The following is a 25507-nucleotide window of genomic DNA, read 5'->3' as shown; positions in this document are numbered from 1 at the left end:
AAATGCTGTAAATGTAAAAAGGTAAGGAAATATTAATAAAAATTATATGCAAAACAAATTCAAGTTTATTAAATATAACTTCTTAGATTTTGACAATCTCTAAGTTACCAAAAAGTATATTAAAATTTCACAATATCATATTATAACGGAAATGTTGAAAACAACTATAACAAAAAGTTGAAAACTACATAGAATAACTCTGATATAGAGTGTACAACCTACATCTAGGTTAAAAAACAACCTTAAACAAAATAATGCTAACGTTGGAAGAACGTATAGCCAAGTAAATATATTATACTAACCTACAATATGACCAACAATATTGTTAAACACCTCTAAATTCAAATATAAATAAAGTAATATATAAATGGGAACAAGCCAAGTTAAACAATTGAAACGGTCTATTATCTTGAAGAGATAATAACCATAGTTAAACGCAAGATGAAATATAAAAAAAATTAGTTAAGTAAACAAATAATGAAATAATTAAAGTTAATAATGAAATAAATGGTTAATACTAAAAAACAATGGAAGATAATCTCTGGGTAGAATTTGAGCTCAAACTTACCGATACCTTACACCAAGGGGAGTTATATTAATATATATATATGTGTATGTAAAAAAACCTATAACTGGTGAAACAAGATATATATATATATATAGTTCTGAAGCAAAAACCAACTGTCCTCCTAGGTGAAACAGTTGTCTGGAAGGATACTCCCGAATGGCTTCGGTGTCCCAGCGAAGTCCTCCTTGAGGTCCGAAATTAGCACGGAGCTGGTGCTAATTGGCTCAGTTCCGATGGTTACTGTCCTGCCCTACCTCTAGGTGCAGGCTGGAGAAAAAATGAGGGTGGAGTAGACAATACCCCCTGGCTTGTCCCAATGACCCTGATTCTTATAGAGTTGAAGTGGTACTCTCCCTCGGATGTTCTGAGGGAAGTTTTTAATTCCATGGGAGGTGGCTGAAAACAATTCCCCGTTACTTCTAGTCTCAACATTGATAAAAAGAAATCAAAGAAGAAGTGAGGAAAGTTTCTTTCAGCATAAGAAACCGGAGCAAAAAGATAATTATCGTAGATGAAAAAAAAAACCCATCCAATCGGATGTAGCGTGACCTTGCTTCACATAGAGTAAAAATATAATGGCCTTGAACAAAATACTTTATTAAAATATGAAATAATGAATCTGAATAATAGGATATGGATAAAATACTCTAATGTTCATTAAGATATCTGTGGAAATTGTAATAGATGTTAGAGATTTACGGAAAATTCAGAATTTTAATCAGATTCATGCCGGAATGATTGTAAGCGGCCATACTATGCTTGAATTCGTGACCCAAGGTCATTCTGAATACGTTAAGGATGTGGGAACAAAAAGTTAGTTTTTATAATATAAAAAAAAATAGTTACCAGATAGCTACTCAATTCCGTGCTAGAAATTTCACTTCAGCCTCCCGAGTTTCCGAAAACACCGTCAATTAAATGGTTACGGTTATACTTAAAACATTTAACTTCTTGAAGTGAAGGAAATTCTACGCATTAATTGGATTTTCTTTCGCTAACTACCACCTTTGTACCACTTCAAACTCTCGATCAAAAGTGAATTTTAGTTCACAGTTCGTTAACCAAGAGCCAGTTTCCACTTCCCCCTAATCTCCTGTCATCTCTCTGGTTTGCAATGGTACCAAATTAGATCAGAGTGACAACTTAAATTATTAAAAATACACACTTAATGGGCAAATGAACACTTAAAGTTAGGCAACCCATACTACATCTCTGAAATGGCTTTAACATAAATAGTAGTAAAAGTAACGACTGTTACATTCCCCTACTAGTCGGGAAAAAAAGTTTTAATCAAAATTTTTTTTTTGTTCCTAAAATTAAATGTATCAATAACTAAGTGTACTGGCCTAACATTCCACGTTGATCCGCAAGTTTACACAAAAAAATAACCACGAACTAAAGATCACGGGAAAAAAAAGAATGGTCATGGCGCCAGACACCACAAACTCAGATGACTCAAAGTCGAATCAAAATCTCAATCGACAATATGCTTAAAAGCCAAATATTAACTAAATATACCAACTAAATTCTTGCTGACAAATAAATGTCGAATTGGGCACTAAATCCAAAATTGAACTATCCATGGACATCAGATCTATAAGACTAAGTATATCCAAGGACGAAAAACCAGGCAAATGTATGAGCCAATTCAAACAATATCTCACCCGGAGATATACTAAACTAAGATCAAAGAAATCATAAACTAAATAGGTTAAGAAGTGAACACTTAATCCAAAATTGAACTAACAATGGACACCAGATTCATAGTAATATATCCAGCAAACCAAATAACACAAATAGTAATCTAAATCGTAAACATGCCAAAGTATATCAAAGACGTAATAACCAAAATAAATGTGAAATAGGACGCTTAATCCAAAGTCAGACTATCAATGGACACCAGATTCATAAAAGCATATCCAACGAAGAACGACCAGGAATATTTATGGACCCATTCACACCAATACTAAATCTCAAAACTAAATGAGGTCTACGTACACCCACATATGGTGATACGAACCTACATAACCAAATAAACCAAATAAGTGAGGAATCAGACACTGAATCCAAAATCGGACTATCGATGGACACCAGATTTATAAATAGAGCATATCCAAAGAAGAACGATCAGGAAAGGACCAATTCTCACTAATGCTAATAACTAAATTAGCTCTTACCCTCATCCGGTAATATGAGCCAATACCAACTAAGTAATTACAATAAAGCAAAATTTCCTAAAGTGTGAAGCAGCATTGTCACACTTATTCAGACTAAGTAATGTAATATGTAACTGAACTAAACCAAAGATAAAGATAAATACCTAAAGTCTAAAGTCTAAAATGGACTAAAGGAATTCAGAGGCTAAATAAATTTTGAGTGTGCTGGTATTCGCTAACTATAGCATGTGGCTACAACAGATGTATGAGAATAACCAGACACCGATAAAATCCCAATAAAAATCCTAAGAAAATATAAGTGGTGGACTTTTCCTATAATACCATTACTAACGATAGAAAAAAAATATGTCGAGAACAAGCAACCAATTTTGAACAAAACTGTAGATTTATAACAAGTTCTCGCAGCATGGAATTATCCGGGAATAGTCCTAAATCTAAACAGCAATTTACGCCTAAGGAAAGAAGTGGGATTACACTAAGAGAACAACTCATTTGTCTAAACTCTTAAATAATGAAAATGACTAACTTGACATGTGTAGGGATAGTTAAAGAAAAAAAAACATAACCTGAAGTAAGATAACTAATATGAACTAATTAAACTTCCCTATCAAGTTGTGAAAAGGTAACTGGAATATTTGGACAATCACACAAGAATGGTTAGGACATGTCGCGAGCATTTCCTGACCAGAAATATTATGAGGCATAAACATCTGCCTACTCTGCAATAAACACATATAGTACGAACTAATTGAGCAGCAGTGATCAGTTGCTGAGCAACAATCTCGAACCCATGTATTCACTAAAGCTGAGTATTGACAGATTCATTGACAGAAAATTCAGAAGAATAAATAAGAAGAAATAAGAAGGACACCGGTCATCCTTACCTACTTCAAAATTCCAAACTAATTCCAGAACCATCCTGTATATGGAATCAGGACATAAATTATTGTAGAGTATTTAAGATTTTCGTGACAAGTGAGAATAAAGCAGACCAAAGATAAAAAAAAAATCACAACATCTTTCCAAATTGGCAAATATTGAACAAATATATCACAACAAATACTAAGGAATCAAATATCAAAAATATAACACAAAATATATGATCCAGTAGTGTAACAACATAGTTCCATACTTCCTTATCAGTAATAGGATTAACTATAAGTATAAATCTAAATATGTAAATATATACTAAACAACCCTCGTATCATAAGAGGTTAAAAGGAGTAATTCTCCTGGGAAAATTAGTACTTAAGAATATTAATTCATTATAAAGTGCATCATTTATAATACAAAAAAAAAATGGATAAGTCATACATACTAATTATCTAATAAGTTATAGAAGTCATTAACCAATGCCAAAAGATACAAAAAATAGCGGTGTACCTACGTTATCTGGTGATTAAGAAAATCTTAGACTAAAATGCAAAATATAATCAAAATAAGCTAAAGACAAACAGAGAAAGAGATTAGCTTAAACGAAAGTGTTAAGTTAGTCTTCTTCTGAGGATGAAGAACTAACCTCGTCGATGGTGTTATCAGGCAGTAAATCCTTTACATGAATTTGACCAATTCGTTTGTTGGTCGAATTGTTTCGAGTTATAAAGGTCGAACCTTTACTTGATTTTACAAAGTTTCTCTTTAAAACTCTATCGCCAACAAAGAATCGCAAATCTCTCTTCCTCAAATTGTATTGACTTTTGTTCCGGAGGTAAGAAGTTTTTAACTTCTTCCTGATATCAGCAAAAATTGGAGGTAGAGTCTAAAGGGCATCTAGACGATGAAGTCTCTCGGATATTTGAGGGAGATTTGCGGAATTTTCAGAAATTAACCCAAAATAGTCACCAGATAAAGCAATGTTTCTGCCAAAATTCAAGTATGATGGGGAGCACTGTGTCACTTCATGGACAGAAGTCCTTATGGCTTGAGCTATGGAGTGAATATATTGATTCCAAGCTCTGTGATCTGGGAACGTGTATGATCTCAAGGCTGTGACAATACTTCGATTCACTCTCTCAGTATGGTTTACTTGCGGATGGTACGCAGCATTATAAAAGATCTTCTGAACCTTGTATTTGGTTAGAAGGTCTTTAAAAGCCTTAGACACGAACTGTGGACCATTGTCACAGGAAACAATTTGGGGAACACCAAACAACAAAAAGACTTGTTCCTCCAAATATTTCACGATTGCTGGCCTGACGAAGAGGAAAAACTACAGGAAATTTAGTGAAATAATCCACAACTACTAAACAATAGGTATTTCCTTTGTAGCTACGAGGATATGGTCCAATGAGATCTAACGAGATCATTTGCCAAGGAAAATCAATGTTCCTGAAGGAACCCATGAGTCCAGCTTGTGGTAAATTACTTGGTTTACAAGTAGCACAAACCATGCACTTAGCAATATGCTTTTTTACAGATTTGCGCAAGCCTGGCCAATAATATAACTCTGCAATACGGTGATACGTTTTATAAAAGCCAAAATGACCAGCAGTAACCTCATCGTGAAACATATGCAAAATGTTTTCCCGATTTGGCGTAGGTACGACTATTTTCCAGTCGGACATATTAGATAATGTCTCTACCGGACCTAAAATGTGTTTGTACAGCACATTGTTCTCTACCTTAAAATCAGGATACTTTTGTGGGTCTTGAGTAACCCTATCAATCATATTCTGATACCACACGTCAGGAGTTAAAGAGGACAGATCTAAGACGTTAATGTCATGGACACGGGAAAGAGCATCTGCAACTACTACCCCGTTTGCCTTTCTATGGATAATCTTATAGGAATAGGCAGCCAGTTTACAGCTCCATCGGGAAAGTCTCTGTGGAGGGGTTTTCATGCTATGAAGCCATACTAAAGAACTGTGGTCTGTAATGATAGTGAAATTACGACCTTCCAAATAATAACGAAATGCTTCTAACCCATGGATAATAGCTAAGAGTTCTTTCTCCGTAGTGGAATAGTTCTTCTGTGCCTTATTCAACTTCTTGCTCGTATATGCGATGGGGTGTTCAGAGCCATCTTTCAACTGAAATAACACGCCACCAGAAGCAGTATTAGAGTCATTAAATAAAAAGTCAAAATTAGAGTCATTAAATAAAAATGCTCATTAAAATTAGGTGACATCATGACTGGAGCGCTCGTTAAAGCATCTTTAACGCGCCTAAAAGCTTCATCTGCCTCAGGAGTCCAAGTAATAGTTTGTCCCTTTTTCCTGTTCTTCAGAAGATCAGTAAGAGGTGACAACAAGGTAGAGTAAGATGGTACAAACCGACGATAATAACCACACATTCCCAATATCCTACGGACTTGGGTTGTGGTCTTAGGTATAGGAAAAATCTTAATGGCAACAATTTTATCAGGATCAGTCCTTAGACCCTGATTATCAACAACATAACCCAAAAACTTAAGACTAGGACGGCAAAACTGACACTTATCTAAATTAATCGTTAGATTAGCTTCCTTAAGGCGTAAAAACAACTTATCTAAAATTTCGATATGAAGGGAAAAATCAGGAGTAACAACTAAAATATCATCCAGATAATAGAAAACATAGGGCTCTAACTGAGGACCAATGACTAAATCCATCAGACGACACATTGTCTGGGGAGCAGAAACAAGACCAAAAGGCATAGTGACAAATTGAAATAGTCCTTTGCCACTGACGGCAAAAGCAGTATACTTCTTGCTCTCTTCACTCAATGGGATCTGTAAGAAGGCCTTAGACAAATCAATAGAAGAGATGTATTTGGCATTCTGAAGTTTGCTCAAAATCACATCTATTCTGGGGATAGGATAAGCATCCCGGTTAGTGGTAATACTGTTCAATTTCCGACCATCAAAGCAGATCCTAAAGGATCCATCCTTCTTTTTCGTTAACCATAGAGGGCTACAGTAAGACGAGGTAGAAGGTTCTATGATGTTTAACGAGAGCATCGAATCGACTTCTGTTTCTAAATCAGCCTGCCATGCTTGAGGTATGGGATACTGATAAAGTCTAAAAGGAGTGGGATTTCCCACCTCAATAGTGTGAGATATTAAAGACGTACGACCTAGTTTGTCTTTGTTCAGAACTAGATAGACTAGAAAAATCATGAATAGCACTCAGAGTAGCTAAATTAAATTCAGAAATTGAAAACGAAAAATCAGAACAACTTAACGTCCTATTGAAAGCATTGAAAAAGTCCATGCCTAAAATTATAGAATTCTGTACAGAAGGAATAACATAAAATGTGATTTCTCTACATATATTTGCAACAGTGATTTCAGTTTGAAGTTTGCCTGTAATAGACTGAACTGTACCATCTGCAGTAGATACCTGCAAAGATGAAATGGGCATAATGGAAGAAGTTGCATTTTTCAATAGATGTAACGAATGTGCACCTATCAATGAAATATTAGAGCCACTATCTAACAACGCTAAGCATGCTTGTCCTAAAATCTTAATGGGTAAATAAGGCCTACTATCATTAACCTTCCTAACTAGTAAAGAATTTAAATCTAAATCTAAAGTATTTGATTGGTTATAAATATTATATGGTACAACCATAGACATATTGTTGCCGAGAGGGGGCATTTGGGCCTGTAGGACCCATCGCCGGCTCTTCGGGCTTCTTCCTATCCCCGGAATTGGATCGGGTATTCACCATCTTTGGTTTGTCGCTGGTAGAAAGGTTAAATACAACCGCTGTTATAAATAACAGTTCCAGTGACAAATATCTATTATAGATAACGGTTCCAAGGAACAGTTACAAAGTAACAGAGCAAAAATGGAAAACAGATAGGTAAAAATGATCTAAGTATTCCTTGACTTACGGAAGGAATAACTTAGTAAACAAGTAAATTAAATGGTATAAAAATATAATGCAAAGAAAAATGTTTCTAAGTGTTTCTTGACTCACGGAAGAAACGACTTAGAGTGGAAACATAAAATACTCAAAATATAAAACGAGAAATGCAAAAATGAAACAGATTATAGAAATATGTCTAAGTGTTTCTTGACTTACGGAAGAAACAACTTAGAACAGAAAATAAACAAGAGAATCAAATATAGTAAAATTTGTGCACAAATATTTATAAGTGTTTCTTGACTTACGGAAGAAACGACTTATAATAGAAAATAAGAAAAATCAAATATAGAAAAGATGTGAAAATATTGCTAAGTGTTTCTTGACTTACGGAAGAAACAACTTAGCATAAAATAGAAAATGAAAGAAACAAATGTATTAAGTATTTTCTTAATTTAAGAAAGAAAATATCTTAGATAAAATATCGGAAATAATAATGCAACAATGATTATGAAAATATTTCTAAGTGTTCTTTTGACTTACCGGAAAAGAACGGCTTAGACGCACAATTAAAATAACAAGTCAAATATTTAGAGAAATATTTCTAAGAGTTCTTTGACTTACCGGAAAGAACTACTTAGACAAAGTACAAATCAAAATATAAAATAGAAAAAGCAAGATAAATATTTCTAAGTGTTCTTAACTTACAGAAGAACAACTTAGACACAAAATACAAGAAAAATAAACAATCAAAACAAATATAGATCAATATATTATTCTAACCTGAAAAGGTCTGAATATACAATAATGCTAAAATAAAATGGTATATAAAAAAATCAGAAATAAAACAATAACTTAGTAGGAACAATAATAGCACCGACTAGGTCTACAGTAGAAGAGGCAAGATCGACTGACTGATGAGAGAAAATCTACCTGCTTTTATGTAAAACAAATCCTTTGTTTTACGTAGCGAAAGTGGAATTTCCCTGCATCGAATCAATTAGAAATTTGGATTTGGCCAACCTTGGAATTCCCAAGTATTTTAACCGATATCCAAATTCCTTGATGCGTCGAGGACAATATCATCATCATCAACAAACCTAGAAGTTGATACTGATAATGGAACTATTTCACTACTGTAATCATTAGAATTGTGTTTAACGCTACTGGGTAAAGAAGAATTGGTAGTTGACCATCTGTGATCACTTAAAACAGGCGGATTCAACGTTTCATGATTAGTAGTTAATTTCGGGACTGATTTTGTCTTGTGGTGTGCTTTGCTTTTTTTGAAAGTTACCCCTTTCCCTTTCCGACTCGGAGATGGGTTTGGGTTGCTGGATGTGCTTGGACCAGCGGTCTCGTTTGAAGTTTGGGTTTGATTCCCTGATTGTATGGTGGACGGAGAAACGCTCAGGGGACGGACCTCCGACAATTCGTTTCCCGAACACTTAAAAAAATTTATCTTGAGAGTGTTTTCCCTACCACAACCATGGCAGAAAATACGAGTGCGAGAGATCGAACATTCAACAAACGAATGACCAGACTGACGACAATTCCAACAGACGATAGAACTTACAACTGACACATTACGTTTAGGGCCCTTATTTTGCCAAGAACGATGACTAAAAGAGTTTGGCTGAGAAGAAAAATTAGAAGAAGGTCGAGATGTGGATGAAGACTGAGAGGACCAGGATAACGTTTCCTCTAAACGTTTACACTTTACAGTAAGGTCATCAATAGTTTGGATGTCCATAAGAGCTAGCTGTTGATGATAAAAAGGTAACAGACATTTAAGAATAATTTTTATCTTAGCAGAATCTGATAAAGAAGTCTCCAAACGGCTACACATGCCCAAAATAGTGTTAATGGACATGGTGACAGATTCTCCAGGTTTCTGCTTATGGTTTTTGATTTGGTCCAATAGATCATCCTGGAATGAGTAAGGAAGAAAATCTGACTTCAACTTGTGTACCAGATCAGACCAACAAGAAAAACTACCTCTATTATTCATGAACCATGTAAAAGCTGTACCGGTAAACAGTTCAGCAGAAGCAGCAAACAAATCCTCTTCAGAGACACCTCTAGAACACAAAGACATTCAACCCTTTCTATAAATGACATCACATCAGTGTGCTGTTTTTCACCAGAAAATGAAACACCCCATTTGTGTACTTGCACAGGTTTGGAGTATGCGAAGCTAGGAACTACATTGACTGGAGCATTAGAAGTAGATGTAACAATGTAATTAACTCTAGAATCAAGTTCATCCTCCAATGTAAGTATTCTCAGAGAAACAGTCTTTTTAAAAGATTCCTGCTCTTCAGTAGTGCAATGTAACAAATGTACGCGGCCAGAAATGTGAGCTAAACGAGAAGTTAGTCGCGCATACAAGTTATCTTGTACAGTTCCCCTGAAATCTCCTATTCTCGTCGACAAATCATCTAAGGTTTCGGATATTCCTTTCTGTTGGTCATCGAAAGAAATGTGTGTAGCAGAAATCTGAGTAAAACTCCTATTGTCCTGTTTCTGCTTTAAATCTCCACGCAAAAGCTTGCGTTTGTCTTTAACCTTTGCCGACTCTGCAGGCGTTATACCCCTAACATTCAATTCGTAATCCAATTCGTTTACCAAAAGATGCTCAACTTTGAAAGCACACATGATGAGAGGAAAAATATGGACAAAGTGATACCAAGATCAGAAATATGAAATACTAATTATTAATTATACCTAAGTTGCAAAAAAAATGTGGACAAATTATTAGCAACACACCACCAAGATCAAAATAGCCAGCAAAAATAATATATATATAATCAAATAAATATCTTAGTTATCTTACTAAAATACTCAAAATAATTTCTAGTTATATGTAAATTATAACTATTCTAAACCAAATATTAATATATATGCAACAATTAATAGTACCTATAAGTATAATACTGTTGGCTGTAGGAATAATAGTTTCTATAATATACGATATAAGTATGTGTAGGTAAGTAAGTAAATATAAGTTCTCAATAAAAATACAAAATTCAACCTAGAATGTAAGTTGTACCACTATAACCTATCACTGAGGTCTTAAAATATTAATAACTAATAAATCTAATAAATAAAACTAATAAATCAATACAGCAGTATAAGTATACCTGTTTAGTATTAATAAAAATTTTAAAGATAGAATAAATCAGCAATAATATGAGTAAAAAAAGGAAAAAGCAAAAATACAAAAACTCAAGTAAGAAAAAAAAAAGAAATCAGCTAAAAGCTACTGTCTTAAAAACAAAAACTTGGAAAAGGCCCCACGTTGGGCGCCAATGTAGCAAAAAACTGAGGTGTGTAGGAGGAGAGATGTATAAGAAGAGTGGTCTATATATATGGGATAAAATTGATAGAAGTAAAATAGATAACAATTAAGTAAAGAAGTATGAAAAAAATATTGAACGGAATGTGGCTAGGCTAGCAATGTAGGCAAGAGAATGACCACTAGAAACTCAAGGATGGATACGGCCAATTTGCATGCCTTTTAAAGACAGTAAATCAGGAAAATATGTATGATGGATAGAAAAGAAGATGTGAAAAATGAATAGATATAATGAAAATTAACAAAGAAAACAAATTGAGGGCGCCAGAAGAGGAATACTACTCTAAAAAGAGTAACGGTCACTCTTCCAGGTATCGTATACTGCTAATATTAATTAAAGTTGATGTAATAAACAAAAATGCTGTAAATGTAAAAAGGTAAGGAAATATTAATAAAAATTATATGCAAAACAAATTCAAGTTTATTAAATATAACTTCTTAGATTTTGACAATCTCTAAGTTACCAAAAAGTATATGAAAATTTCACAATATAATATTATAACGGAAATGTTGAAAACAACTATAACAAAAAGTTGAAAACTACACAGAATAACTCTGATATAGAGTGTACAACCTACATCTAGGTTAAAAAACAACCTTAAACAAAATAATGCTAACGTTGGAAGAACGTATAGCCAAGTAAATATATTATACTAACCTACAATATGACCAACAATATTGTTAAACACCTCTAAATTCAAATATAAACAAAGTAATATATAAATGGGAACAAGCCAAGTTAAACAATTGAAACGGTCTATTATCCTGAAGGGATAATAACCAGAGTTAATAACGCAAGATGCAATATAAAAAAAATTAGTTAAGTAAACAAATAATGAAATAATTAAAGTTAATAATGAAATAAATGGTTAATACTAAAAAACAATGGAAGATAATCTCTGGGTAGAATTCGAGCTTAAACTTACCGATACCTTACACCAAGGGAGTTATATTAATTAATATATATATATATATATATATATATATATATATATATATATATATATATATATAAATATATATATATATATATAAATATATATATATATATATATATATATATATATATATATATATATAAAATCCTTTATAAAAAGGTATATAAAAACCCAGTTGGGCTATGTTGCATTGACAAAACGTTTTCGGAATAAATATTCCATCATCAGTGTCCTAAAATAGTATTTAACCACTTAATTAAAAAGAACATGAAATGATTTAAGTTTTGACTAAGGTTAATGTAAAAGGGTGGTTAATACTTACAAGTTAATACATGGATGTAGCCACTAAATATGTGGGTAAAAACCCTTTAAAAATTATTAAATAAGATTTGATTTACATTATGTCTAATTTACAGTTAAGATGTTAAAGTTACCGTTGGATTGGTAACATGGCTACATTAGTTGCGAGTCCTGAGACGGTATGTCTACGAGGACTTTGTCAAAGCAACTGATTGAAATGACAATCTTGGCAGGTTAAGACGGAAGTTATGACAGAGCAGTCAGTGTAACTGTATATGTCTATTTAAGACAGAAGCCACCGTTGTTTAAAATTGTGAAAGTTGAAATAAAATAAAATTATAACAGTATCAACCATCAATGTTATTGTTTTAAATTATGTATGTGAAATGAAATTGTGGTGAGAAAATTATGTGATTATAGTTAGGCAACCAACTATACAGTGTCGAGTGGTGTGATGAAAAGATTCTTATATAAGAAGTTGAAAACTACACAGAATAACTCTGATATAGAGTGTACAACCTACATCTAGGTTAAAAAACAACCTTAAACAAAATAATGCTAACGTTGGAAGAACGTATAGCCAAGTAAATATATTATACTAACCTACAATATGACCAACAATATTGTTAAACACCTCTAAATTCAAATATAAATAAAATCATATATAAATGGGAACAAGCCAAGTTAAACAATTGAAACGGTCTATTATCCTGAAGGGATAATAACCAGAGTTAATAACGCAAGATGAAATATAAAAAAAATTAGTTAAGTAAACAAATAATGAAATAATTAAAGTTAATAATGAAATAAATGGTTAATACTAAAAAACAATGAAAGATAATCTCTGGGTAGAATTTGAGCTCAAACTTACTGATACCTTACACCAAGGGGAGTTATATTAATATATATATATATATATATATATATATATATATATATATATATATATATGTTATAAAAAAAAACCTATAACTGGTGAAACAAGATATATATATATATATATATATATATATATATATATATATATATATAGTTCTGAAGCAAAAACCAACTGTCCTCCTAGGTGAAACAGTTGTCTGGAAGGATACTCCCGAATGGCTTCGGTGTCCCAGCGAAGTCCTCCTTGAGGTCCGAAATTAGCACGGAGCTGGTGCTAATTGGCTCAGTTCCGATGGTTACTGTCCTGCCCTACCTCTAGGTGCAGGCTGGAGAAAAAATGAGGGTGGACTAGACAATACCCCCTGGCTTGTCCCAATGACCCTGAGTCTTATAGAGTTGAAGTGGTACTCTCCCTCGGATGTTCTGAGGGAAGTTTTTAATTCCATGGGAGGTGGCTGAAAACAATTCCCCGTTACTTCTAGTCTCAACATTGATAAAAAGAAATCAAAGAAGAAGTGAGGAAAGTTTCTTTCAGCATAAGAAACCGGAGCAAAAAAAAAATTATCGTAGCTGAAAAAAACCCATCCAATCGGATGTAGCGTGACCTTGCTTCACATAGAGTAAAAATATAATGGCCTTGAACAAAATACTTTATTAAAATATGAAATAATGAATCTGAATAATAGGATATGGATAAAATACTCTAATGTTCATTAAGATATCTGTGGAAATTGTAATATATGTTAGAGATTTACGGAAAATTCAGAATTTTAATCAGATTCATGCCGGAATGATTGTAAGCGGCCATACTATGCTTGAATTCGTGACCCAAGGTCATTCTGAATACCTTAAGGATGTGGTAACAAAAAGTTAGTTTTTATAATATAAAAAAAAATAGTTACCAGATAGCTACTCAATTCCGTGCTAGAAATTTCACTTCAGCCTCCCGAGTTTCCGAAAACACCGTCAATTAAATGGTTACGGTTATACTTAAAACATTTAACTTCTTGAAGTGAAGGAAATTCTACGCATTAATTGGATTTTCTTTCGCTAACTACCACCTTTGTACCACTTCAAACTCTCGATCAAAAGTGAATTTTAGTTCACAGTTCGTTAACCAAGAGCCAGTTTCCACTTCCCCCTAATCTCCTGTCATCTCTCTGGTTTGCAATGGTACCAAATTAGATCAGAGTGACAACTTAAATTATTAAAAATACACACTTAATGCGCAAATGAACACTTAAAGTTAGGCAACCCATACTACATCTCTGAAATGGCTTTAACATAAATAGTAGCAAAAGTAACGACTGTTACAATACGTCTGCTTTATTTCATTTATTGCATTTTGAAAACTGCTTATATATTTGTAAAAGTGATTTCCCAATTTTTCGAAACCTATAAGTTGCCATCAGTAACATCTACAATAAATAAATATTTAAACCGTAGTAATCAGAAATTAATGTGTTTTTATTAAATATAAGCAAGTATGTGGTGCTGACATATCGTCAGATCATCTTTCTGTTGTTGATAAATTTAGGTTTAGATGTAAGAAGGTTACAAAAAAGAATAGTAACAAAAAATGCGATATGAAAAGACTAAAATTTAAGAAAACAAAAGAAAAAACATAGATTCTTTCAGAGAAACCAAGTAGCATGGAGCAAACATATAATGCAGAAGAATCACTCCAGAATATATGTGAAACATTTAACAAGATCAGATAGAAATATCGAATAAAAAAGAAAGAGAAGAGTAAAAGTTGGATAGATGACAACATACTGCAACTCATGGAAGAAAGAAGAAAGGAACATCAATACAGATAAAAATTAAGAAATTTGCAAATGAACCAAATACATACAAGAACTCATTAATAATACTGGGTCCAACCAACCTCTATCCTACATATGTAATGACCACTTACCAATTAATAAAAGAATAGTAACAAAAAATAAGATATGAGAAGAATAAAGTGTAGGGAAACAAAAGAGACAGTCGCGCGCATTCTTTCAGAGAAGCTAAGTAACATGGAGAAAACATATTAAATCTTTAGGATATCTTATACCTACTATGTTACTAAACAGGACGTTTTAAAAAGAATACAAAAAAGGAGCTGTTAACCACAATAAAAACAACCAAAATCGAATACCTTAATCATATTTTATTTTCCTTTGCATTCCGTTCCAGCACCTTGTCATCTATTTCTAATTTCTGGTATCTGATTTTTACTTTTGCTCTTTTTCTTCTTTCTTGTTTTGCTATGATTTCTTTTTATATACTTGCTTCCGTGGACGTTAGGTCTGCATTTGTATATATTTTTCTACCGTCTTTTGTGTTTCTGAGTTTAGCTTTTTTTGTCATCGGAACTTCATCCTGTGTCTTGCTCGGAGCATATGTTATAAAAAAATGTAAAATAAAAACAACGAAGAATGAAAAGTTAAAAGCACAGAAAAAATAAGGCGTAAATAAATTAAGATAGAAAGAAGTAAGAAGAAGATTTGTACAAGACGTAAATACACAGATGCAGTTCAAAAGACAACAAATGGAGGAACAGTGGAAAAAAATAAAACAAGGGATAAACAATGCAGCAAAGAAAGTGGTTGGCAAAATGCAAAAAAAAGAAGAAATAATTGGTTTGACGATGAGTGCAAATTAGCAGTGGAAGTAAAGAATAAATCAAGATTGAAATGGTTAAGTACAAGCAACGAAGAGGAACGAAAAAAATACAAAGATCAAAGGCAAAAGACAAAGAAATTATTTCAATCAAAAAACAGGAAATAGACAACTCAAAACCATTGTACTAATACTTAAAACTAGGTAACTGAAAAAGGACAGCTAATACAGGTATAGAAGCAGAAAAATTGCAGAAGTATTTTAAAGAATTATATCAAGAAAAAAAATAAGCAATTGTGAACACGAAACAAGATGAAGGAGAAGAAGGATTGACCTATAGAGAATCGAAAGAGAAAATATGCAAACTTAAAAACGAGAAAACAGCAGGAGATGATGACATATCTACAGAACTTATAAAATGCGGTGGTGAGGCACTATACGGAAAGCTTTATAAACAAATATAGAGTATATGGAGCAAAGAAATAATGCCCGAAGAATGGAAGAGAGGAATTATAAATAGTAACAATCCCAAAACAAGGAGACCATAGAATATGCAAAAACTACCGAGCAATTAATTTACTGAATGTAACATATAAAGTAATGACTGGTACAATTGGAGACAGACTAACAATACGGAATAAAATTATATACATAACAGAACAAAGCTTAGGAGATTACCAGTACAGTTTTAGAAAAAAAAGATTCACGATAGAAGCTATAAATACGCTTAAACAAGTGATAGAGAAAACATACGAGTACGACGGAGAAACAAACATACGTTTCCTAGACTTTAAACAGGTGTTTGACAAACTACTGACAGAGAAAAATGATCTAAGACTTACAAGAGAGTAATATAAAAAAATAAAATTATAAGAATGATAAAAATGACAATACGAGATTTCCAAGCAACAATAGACACCGGAAGAGAAAGAAGGGAAATAATAAAAATAAAAAATGAAGTAAGACAAAGAGACGCGCTCTGCGCTCTCAACGGTACTATTTATTCTATCACTAGACAAGATAATAAAATAGCAACAGATAAACGAGCATTACAGAAGAACTTCAAAGAAATAGAAAATAAAGCCAAAATACATAAACGTAAGCAAGAAAAAGAAGACACAAATGGCAGAACTGACAATAGATGCACAGTTTCGAAGAGGTTAAAACATGAAATGAAAGTGTAGACATGAAAAGAAGAATTCAAGCGGGAAATGCAGTGTTTTATAGAAATAAAAATTGTATGGAGATAAAAAAATAAGCCGGAATACAAAAATAAAAATCTACAAAACAACCATAAGACCAATAGTAGTATATGCCGTAAAAACATTGGGAAACATGAATGGGTCAAGAGAACATAGTTAAATCAATAAAAGCACAAAGAATTAGATGATATGGACACATATAATGAAAAAGTGAAGAGCAATTTGCTAAGAGTTATAATGGATACCACTAGGTAAAAGAACCAGAGGCAGACCTAAACTGAGATGGAGACAACAAGTGGAAGAAGATTTATAGAAATTTAAAATAAGGAAAGGACAATCAAAGAAAGAAGAATGGAAAAAACTAGTGAAACCTTTTTGTAGCAGTATGCTTTGGGCTGGTATATCGTCGTTAATTAACAGTATGCCCAGAAGAATAAATACCGTTATACAGGCATGTGGTGGTATTACGAGGTATTAATTAAATCGAAAAGTCCTTTGTTTACATTTCCTTTATTTTTATTGTGTTTCTGAAGATAAATAGGTATCAACTTGTTTTATTTTTTTTTTTTACTAATTTGTAAGTTTGTATAGTTCTCTTTAAATAAAAGCTTTTTATACGTAATTTGTATCTAAAATGTACCTTAACTCCCTTATAAGAGCAAATTACCATAAACAATAAAGTGTGTTTCCACAATTTTATCAAAACTCAAGGTCTGTCTGTTTTTATATATATATATATATATATATATATATATATATATATATATATATATATATATATATATATATATATATATATATATATACACTTTTTTTACTTATACCGATTTTCAACTTTAAAATTCATTTTTTTAATCTAGTTGTTTTGTTATTTTTGCTATTTTGCAGAAAGGGAATAAATTAAAAAATACTTTTAACTAGTCGTATCTTAACAAATTTAATAATCGTTACCGTGTTTCATTACGACTTTGCTCCAAAATAAATCGTTTTAAAGTCATAAGCAAAGAATTAAAAAAAAAAACGATGTTTTTAATCATTTGTAAATATTTTGTTTTGTTCATTAATATTTCCGACGTATTTGAAAGAGGATCAGTCAATTATTATTATTGTAATTATCTCAAAACTTTTGGTGCAAAAACCAGACTGTCACCTCTCACATCCACCTTAAACCAAATCCACCCTGGTCTAAATCGCAACCGTCTTTAAACAAAAGCGCACAAACGACATAAACTAAAAGTTTGCAAACAAATAACCATCAGATTTACATCAAAATATTGTATTAGGTACTACGTTACTAAAAATGAGTTCAAATTGAAACATATATCACTAGTTTTAGAATAAAGTTATAATATAGGGCCATGGTTTTATAATAAAGGGCATAGCAGGATACGAATGTCAAAATTGTGCCAGGGGAAACTTGTCCCAAATAATTTTGGGGTATTATTCAGCCTCCCAAAAATGAAAATTTACCAAATTTTAGCACAAAATATTGACACAACCTCAAAATTGACACAACGTCTAAAATCGTTTTTTGGCCATAACTCGCCTAATTTTTTACCAAAATAGATTTTTTTTAAATGAAAGGTTTTTTGCGCTCTACAAAAGTATTTGAACAAAAATAAGAGTTGGTAGGGAAAATTCAGAGTAATGTGAGTGTTTGAAAATTTTAAACGCCTATAAAAAAATAACAAAAAATATGGATAGCGCGAAAAAAATATATATGATGTACGATCACAAAAACTATGTTCCAGAATTTTTTCAGAATTTTTAGTGGTGTAAGACAGTTAAAAATCGAAAAAACCGGTTTGTTGCCAATTTTTTGCCGTTTATTGAGTTACATTTTTAGTTAGAGATATACTCTTTTGAAAGTTATTTGAATAAACAGCTGACATCGGTACCTACCTTTAATTTGGACCCCAGACAAACCATTTTGGACTCCTAGAACCAGAGTTATGTTGATTTACAGAAATACGAAAATCTAATAATAATCTTCGGTACTCCGACGTTTTCACCTTTTTTTAGACATTTTAAGTTATAATTTTAGTTAGAGAGATGCTACTCTTTTGAAAATCATTTGATCTATCAGTAAACATAAATACCTTTAATTTGAACACAGAATGAATCACTTTGGTCTCTTTGAGCAGGACTTAACAGACTTAAACAGGACAGATTTTAAAGAAGAAAATCTGGTTAGAGTCCATCCTGGATATTTCGCCATTTTATTGCCGGTTTGTGTTATATTTCTAGTTAAATTATTATTCAACTAATTTTTTCAAAAACTGAAATCAAAAATTTAAGTTGAACTTGAGATTTGGCCCTGTGGACCACTTAAGCTAAGCAATATAATTCAAAAATTAATAATTTAATAAATAAAAAGGTTTTGCATTTTTTTGCTTTTTTAATGGCATTTAAAGTCTAAAATATATTTTATCGTATGGAGGTTAGTATCGTTTCCACACATAATAAATTTAAGACATCAATTTGAGGTAAATTTTTTTCGCTTCTTAGCTAAAGTCTTTTATTTTCGAGGTAGAAGTATTCAGTACGCAAAATAACTCAAAAATTATTATATATTTTTTAGCGTTGATGAAATATCTGACAGTTATTCAAACTGATATGAATTGAAAACTACAGTTGAGTTAATTTTAACCAATAAAATAATAAACATGTTCGATAACAATATAGTAATTTATAAGACTGGATATATTTAATAGGTTAGTTTTTCTACTTTTGCATATCAATACGTTATCGATAGCAATATTTTATTCTTATTTCATTATACAAAAACTTTTTAATTTTATCGAAAATAATACTTTCATTTGATAAAATTTTTATTGCAAATAAGTGAATACTTTTTTATGTAGAAATGGAAATGTTTTAGAATAATAGTAATTTGTAACCATAATATCATCAAATAAAAGCATTTGTTTTTATTTTTCCTGTATTTTTCATATTATACGTATTTCTAAAATTAATTGATGAATTAAAACAAATGCAAACAGTAGCACAGTAAATTATTAGTACTTATGACCACGCTGTCAAGAAGAAGCAGAAAATTGTGAACACTTTATTTATTTGTCTTAATTGTTACCAATAATTTAAAATGAGCATTTACATAACATTTTCTATTCTTCATACTGCTATATAAACTGGAGTCTGTCCAAAGGTTTTAAAACTAAAATCAAAAACTATAACTATACTATACTGTACTGTCATCTATAAATAAAAGAAAAAAATTAATTCAGTTTATCGTATTACCCTTTATTTCAGCAATGTTTTATTTATGTTCCAATATTTGGAGTTGATATTGATTGTTTTATTTTTTTTTTGTATTTATTTATTGTGGTTATATTGTTTTCAATATTTAATAAATTAAAACAAAAAATTTCAGTTTACCAATAGTTTCTTTTCCCAATTTGGTTTTTTACCTGAGACAATTCAATTTTTTTAAATCTTGTTAAACTAGTAGATATACATATTAATTTAAAAATATTTTTAAGCAATGTCAAAGTGAGAAATAGCAATGTAAAAAGAGAAAGAAAGTTAAGACCTTTCCTATTATTAGTATCTTAAGCTGAGCCCCAAGCATTTATTCCATATGTAGGAATACTATAGTAAATCCCGTACATTACATTACAGCTGTTAAGAAATATAATACATTTATATTGCATGTAGCGTAAGTATTGATATAGATACACTGCGCATGAGCGTACAATGTATATGTATAATACTGTATATCTGAGTAAGAGCTTGTGCGAGACAAGAGCAAGTAAGCTTGACCTTGGCCTGGAGCGTCAGAGATTTGTGAGACGCCGTAAGAGTAGAACCGGACCGTAGCATGTAATTATGTATTGTTGTAGGCAATAAAGCGGCTGACAGTTGTAAACTGTCAGTTGTCTTGTCAACTAATTCTTCTTCTTTTTCTTCAGTAAACTGTCAATAATTATTTTTCGTCCGTCAAGCCATCTCCGTCCATCAATTATTCTTTTCCGTTCATCTTCTTTTTTTTTCACGTGACTTCAGGGGCACTATATCATATCTTCATTGCTATTGGTTCGATTTTGACATACGAATACTTTGAAATATAAAAATCAAGCAAGGTGATACGGTATAAAGAACTTATACTCATTCTGACAATATGTTTAAACCATCGAAAGTATCTAGATATACGCTTTTTACACACATACAAACATATACCGCATATAACAAACGGTTTTTTCGATTTTTAACTGCCCTGTACCACTTTAAAAATTCTTATTTTCGTTCTTATAGTTTTGTAGAGTGGAAAAAAACCTTTAAAAAAACAATTTATACTTTGGTAGAAAATTAAGCCAGTTAAGGCCAAAAACGATTTTTAACGTTTTATGGAATTTTGAGGTTATGTGTTAATATTTTGTGCTAAAATTTGCTAAATCTTTATCCCTTGTGATGCCAAACATTACCCCAATATTTGGCGTCAAGTTTCTGCTGGGGCAATTGTGACATTCATAGCCAGCTATGCCCTTTTGTTAATAATTGGAAAGCTGTAGTTTTTAGTTATTCATGTAAAAATATAGTTTATTTAATTCCAGGAACTCTATCACGAACAATGTGACTTCGTGTGCATAATGTTCGCAACGATTCCAAATTTTTCGGAGTTTTACGTTGAACTTGAGAGCAACAACGAGGGAGTTGAATGTTTACGTCTTCTTAATGAAATTATAGCTGATTTTGATGAATTGCTGTCAGAAGAACAATTCAAGTACATCGAAAAAATTAAATCTACAGGGTCTACTTATATGGCAGCTTCAGGTAAGAGTAGTAATGTATAGCAATGAGTACAGCAGAAACAGCGCCGTAGATACCGTGTAGCGTTTTCTTGAATAAAACACTATATTTGTTATGTTTCTCGTAGAATAATTAGATAATTACATTTTTGTGTCACAGTTTGTAAATTTTTGTCCTTCCGTTATACTCTATAGATGTAAAGCCAAGCCATTTTTATTAACTCTAGCTCTTACTAATTTTAGGTTTTCTAACTTTCTGCGTTTTTTTATATACTGTCATTACTTTTTTGTATTGATCCATCAATAAATGCTATTTCTATATTTTCGTTATTATGGATTTTATTATCTCATATTATATCTCTATCTCTATATAAGGATTTTTACAGCTGTCGCCGCCTTCCTTCTTTCAGCCAACGTCTCCAGTCCTTTCTGTTCTGCCATTCTCTATCTCTAAGGTCTCGTCTTTCCATGGCCTCGTCCACTTCATCCCTCCATGATCTTCGGGGTCTACCTCTTTTCCTCCTTCCTATTGGACTCTAATCCGAAATCTTAGCTATCCACCTTGTATGATCTATTCTTCTCACATGTCCATACCAAATTAAACGTTTTTCTTCGATGTAGCTGAGTATGTCTTGTTCTACTGCCATTCTTCGTTTTATCTCCTCATTTCTGATGCGATCCATTTTTGTCACTCTGCAGCTTCTTGTCATGAACTCCATTTCAGTTGCTGTGATTTTGGACCTGTTTCGTTTATTTATTACCCAATTCTCTGCTCCATAGGTCATTATACTGCATACCAAGGCATTATAAATTCTCTTCTTTGTATTTCTGGTAATTTTTCATTTGTTTAATACATGTTCTTGTCTGTGCTAATCTGCTGGTTATCTCTTGCTCGGTAGTTCCATTTTTTGAGAGTATGAATCCTAAATATTTGAATTTGTCAGTGCCGTTAATTTCATATTATATATAATTGTATATTGAGACCGAAAAATCACATTGAGCTGAGATTCAAAAGCTTTTGTATTATGCAAATAATCTGCCAACTTTTTGTTATTTTTGGTAATAGCTTTACTTATGGGAACGACTGGTTATTGTAGACTTGGAGATATTTATTTGTCCTTAGTTTTTTATATTATATTTTTGTCTTTTTTAATTAACCCCCAACTGTTGACATGGTGCCACTCAGTACCCCAGAGCGGTACGAGTTTTACCGCAGGTAAAAATCCCTGTGTATGAAGGCAGATATGAAACGTGGAGAACTTTCCACGATCTGTTTACTAAAGTAATACATGAAAACGACCAGTTAAGGTGAATCATTACTAGCGACAGCTGTGGTACGCATAAGAGATGTGAAAGGAGATTCACACATAATGAGAGCACTAATCGACCAAGGGTCACAATGCGCATTTATAACGGAACAAGCTGCGACGACGCTAGGAACAACAAGGAAGCCCATACAGGCGACCATATCCGGGATAGGCTCGTCAGGAGAAAAAACAGCCAACTGGAGTATGAAACTTTTAATCGAAACTCGTTACGAAAGTGACTTCGAGATGGAAATAGAAGCACCAGTACTACCGAAGATAACAAGGAATTTACCGGAACAGGATATAATTCTACCGGACTATAACGAGAAAAATGCAATACTGGCAGATCCAAGATATTACAAGGTAGGGAAGATAGACTTACTACTAGGAGTAAAAGAATACAGTTACATATTGACAGAAGGGATGCACAGAATAAGTAATGGACTCCTGAGTCAAAACACCAAACTAAGATGGATAGTTTCGGGAATAGCACGAGAAAGGGAGAATATAAAAGCAGAAGTATGCTGTATGATATCAAGACAAGAAATGGACGTACAAATAAAGAACTTCTGGGAATTAGAAGAAGTAAATCAGGACACAAGTTTCTCAGTGGAAGAACAAGAATGTGAAGAACTGTATCGACAGACTGTAAAAAGGAATAAAGAAGGGAGATACGAAGTAAAAATCCCGTTTAGGGAAGACGTCGCAAAGTTAGGAGAATCTAAATAGCAAGCATTCGCCAGATTGATGCAACTAGAAAGGAAGTTTGCAAAAGACAAACAGTTAGAAGCGAATTACAGACAATTCATGAAAGATTATGAAAATCAAGATCATATGGTAATAGCAGAAAACCAGGGAGATGGGTACTACTTACCTCATCATCCAGTGAGAAAAGAGGACAGTACTACAACGAAAATAAGAGCCGTGTTTGATGCATCAAGCAAAAGCTCATCGGCAGTAAGCCTGAATGATATTATGCACACAGGGTGGAAATTACAATAAGATTTGACAAATATACTATTACGATGGAGATCCAATAAGATAGCATACTCAGCGGATCTGGAAAAAATGTTTAGACAAATCAGCATGGCAGAAGAAGACCAAAAATATCAAAAAATTTTGTGGAGAAAGGACACAAAGGACCACATACAAGAGTATAACTTAACGACGGTGACATACGGCACAGCCGCAGCACCCTTTTTAGCGTTAAGAACAATACAACAATTACAAGAAGACGAAGGAGCGAGGTTCCCGTTGGCATCGAAAATTGTAAAAGAAAACATGTATGTAGACGATATACTAGGAGGAGCTGAGACAGTGCAGGAAGCAGAAACAGCCCAAAAGGAATTAATACAACTGTTCAGAGAAGGAGGTTTCATTCTTAGAAAATGGTTGAGCAACGAAGAAAAAATAATGGAGAACGTACCGGAGGATATGAGGAACGTAGACTCCAAGGCATTCAAACAAGAAGAAGTACGGAAAACGTTAGGAATACACTGGTCACCTAAAGAGGATATAATCACATTCAAAATAAGGATAACGACGGCAAAGAAAATAACGAAAAGACACGTACTGTCAGAAGTAGCAAAACTATACGACCCACTGGGATGGATAGCACCTGTAGTAATTCAGGCAAAAATGTTCATACAGGAATTATGGGAGCAAAAGACCAGTTGGGATAAAGAATTAACTAGCAACCAACAAAGCAGGTGGAATACATACCAGGCGCAATTAGTAAATCTGGAGAAAATAACATTGCCCAGGTGGAACAACTTAAGCAAGATAAACAGAGTAGAACTACATGGATTTGCAGATGCATCTATGAAAGGATATGGAGCGGTAATGTACTCAAGGGTATTAGTCCCAGAAATCAAAACGAATCTAATGATAGCAAAATCGAAAGTCGCACCATTGAAAGGGAAAACGACGTTACCGAGGCTCGAGCTGTGTGCCGCGGTACTACTAGCAAATTTAATCAAGAAAACCCTACAAGCATTGAACAGGGAAAACATTGAGGTATATGCATGGTCGGACTCAACGATAACCCTGGCTTGGATAAGGGGATCATCAAAAAGGTGGAAAATGTTCGTCGCCAACAGAGTAGAGGAAATAAGAGGCGTTATAGGACCGAAAAATTGGCATAAGGTAGATACAAAGGAAAATCCAGCGGACATCCTCTCACGTGAAAGTAACGCATCAGAATTATTAGAAGCAGAGCTATGGTGGAAGGGACCAACTTGGCTGACTAGTAACAAAACTTTAACGCAGGAATCAGAAGAAATACCAGAGACAAATGAGGAGGAAGTCAAAACGAAAATAACGGTGCACACGACAACGATAAAGGAGGACATATGCGAGAGATTCTCAAATTTAGAAAGAATGAGAAGAGTACTTTCATACTGTAGGAGATTTGCAGACAAATGCAGAAAAAAGAAGGACAATGGACAAAGTCAGCTTACAGTCCAAGAATTAGAGGAAACGCTATTAAAGGCGATAAAGCACACACAGCACGCCTACTTTAAACAAGAAATAAATAAGCTGGAGAAGAAACAGCAATTAGACAAGAAAAATAAGTTAGCGTCATTGGTACCATTCCTGGATAGACAAGGAATTC

At 32.8% G+C, this 25507-nt stretch overlaps 1 protein-coding gene across 3 annotated transcripts in view; it reads left to right on the top strand.

The window, feature by feature from the left end:
* The window catches only part of LOC140451697 (adenylate cyclase type 6), a 3083308-nt gene that overhangs the window by 2837733 nt on the left and 220068 nt on the right, over nt 1–25507 (top strand). For all 3 annotated transcript variants that reach the window (XM_072545540.1, XM_072545547.1, XM_072545553.1), the window contains one exon: nt 21392–21611. In XM_072545540.1, the coding sequence (XP_072401641.1) occupies nt 21392–21611 (220 nt within the window). The remainder of the gene's footprint in view (nt 1–21391; nt 21612–25507) is intronic.

This window comes from Diabrotica undecimpunctata, chromosome 1 (genome assembly GCF_040954645.1).
Source record: "Diabrotica undecimpunctata isolate CICGRU chromosome 1, icDiaUnde3, whole genome shotgun sequence".
NCBI classification, from domain to species: Eukaryota; Metazoa; Arthropoda; class Insecta; order Coleoptera; family Chrysomelidae; genus Diabrotica; species Diabrotica undecimpunctata.
This window is presented reverse-complemented; position numbering and strand designations above follow the sequence as displayed.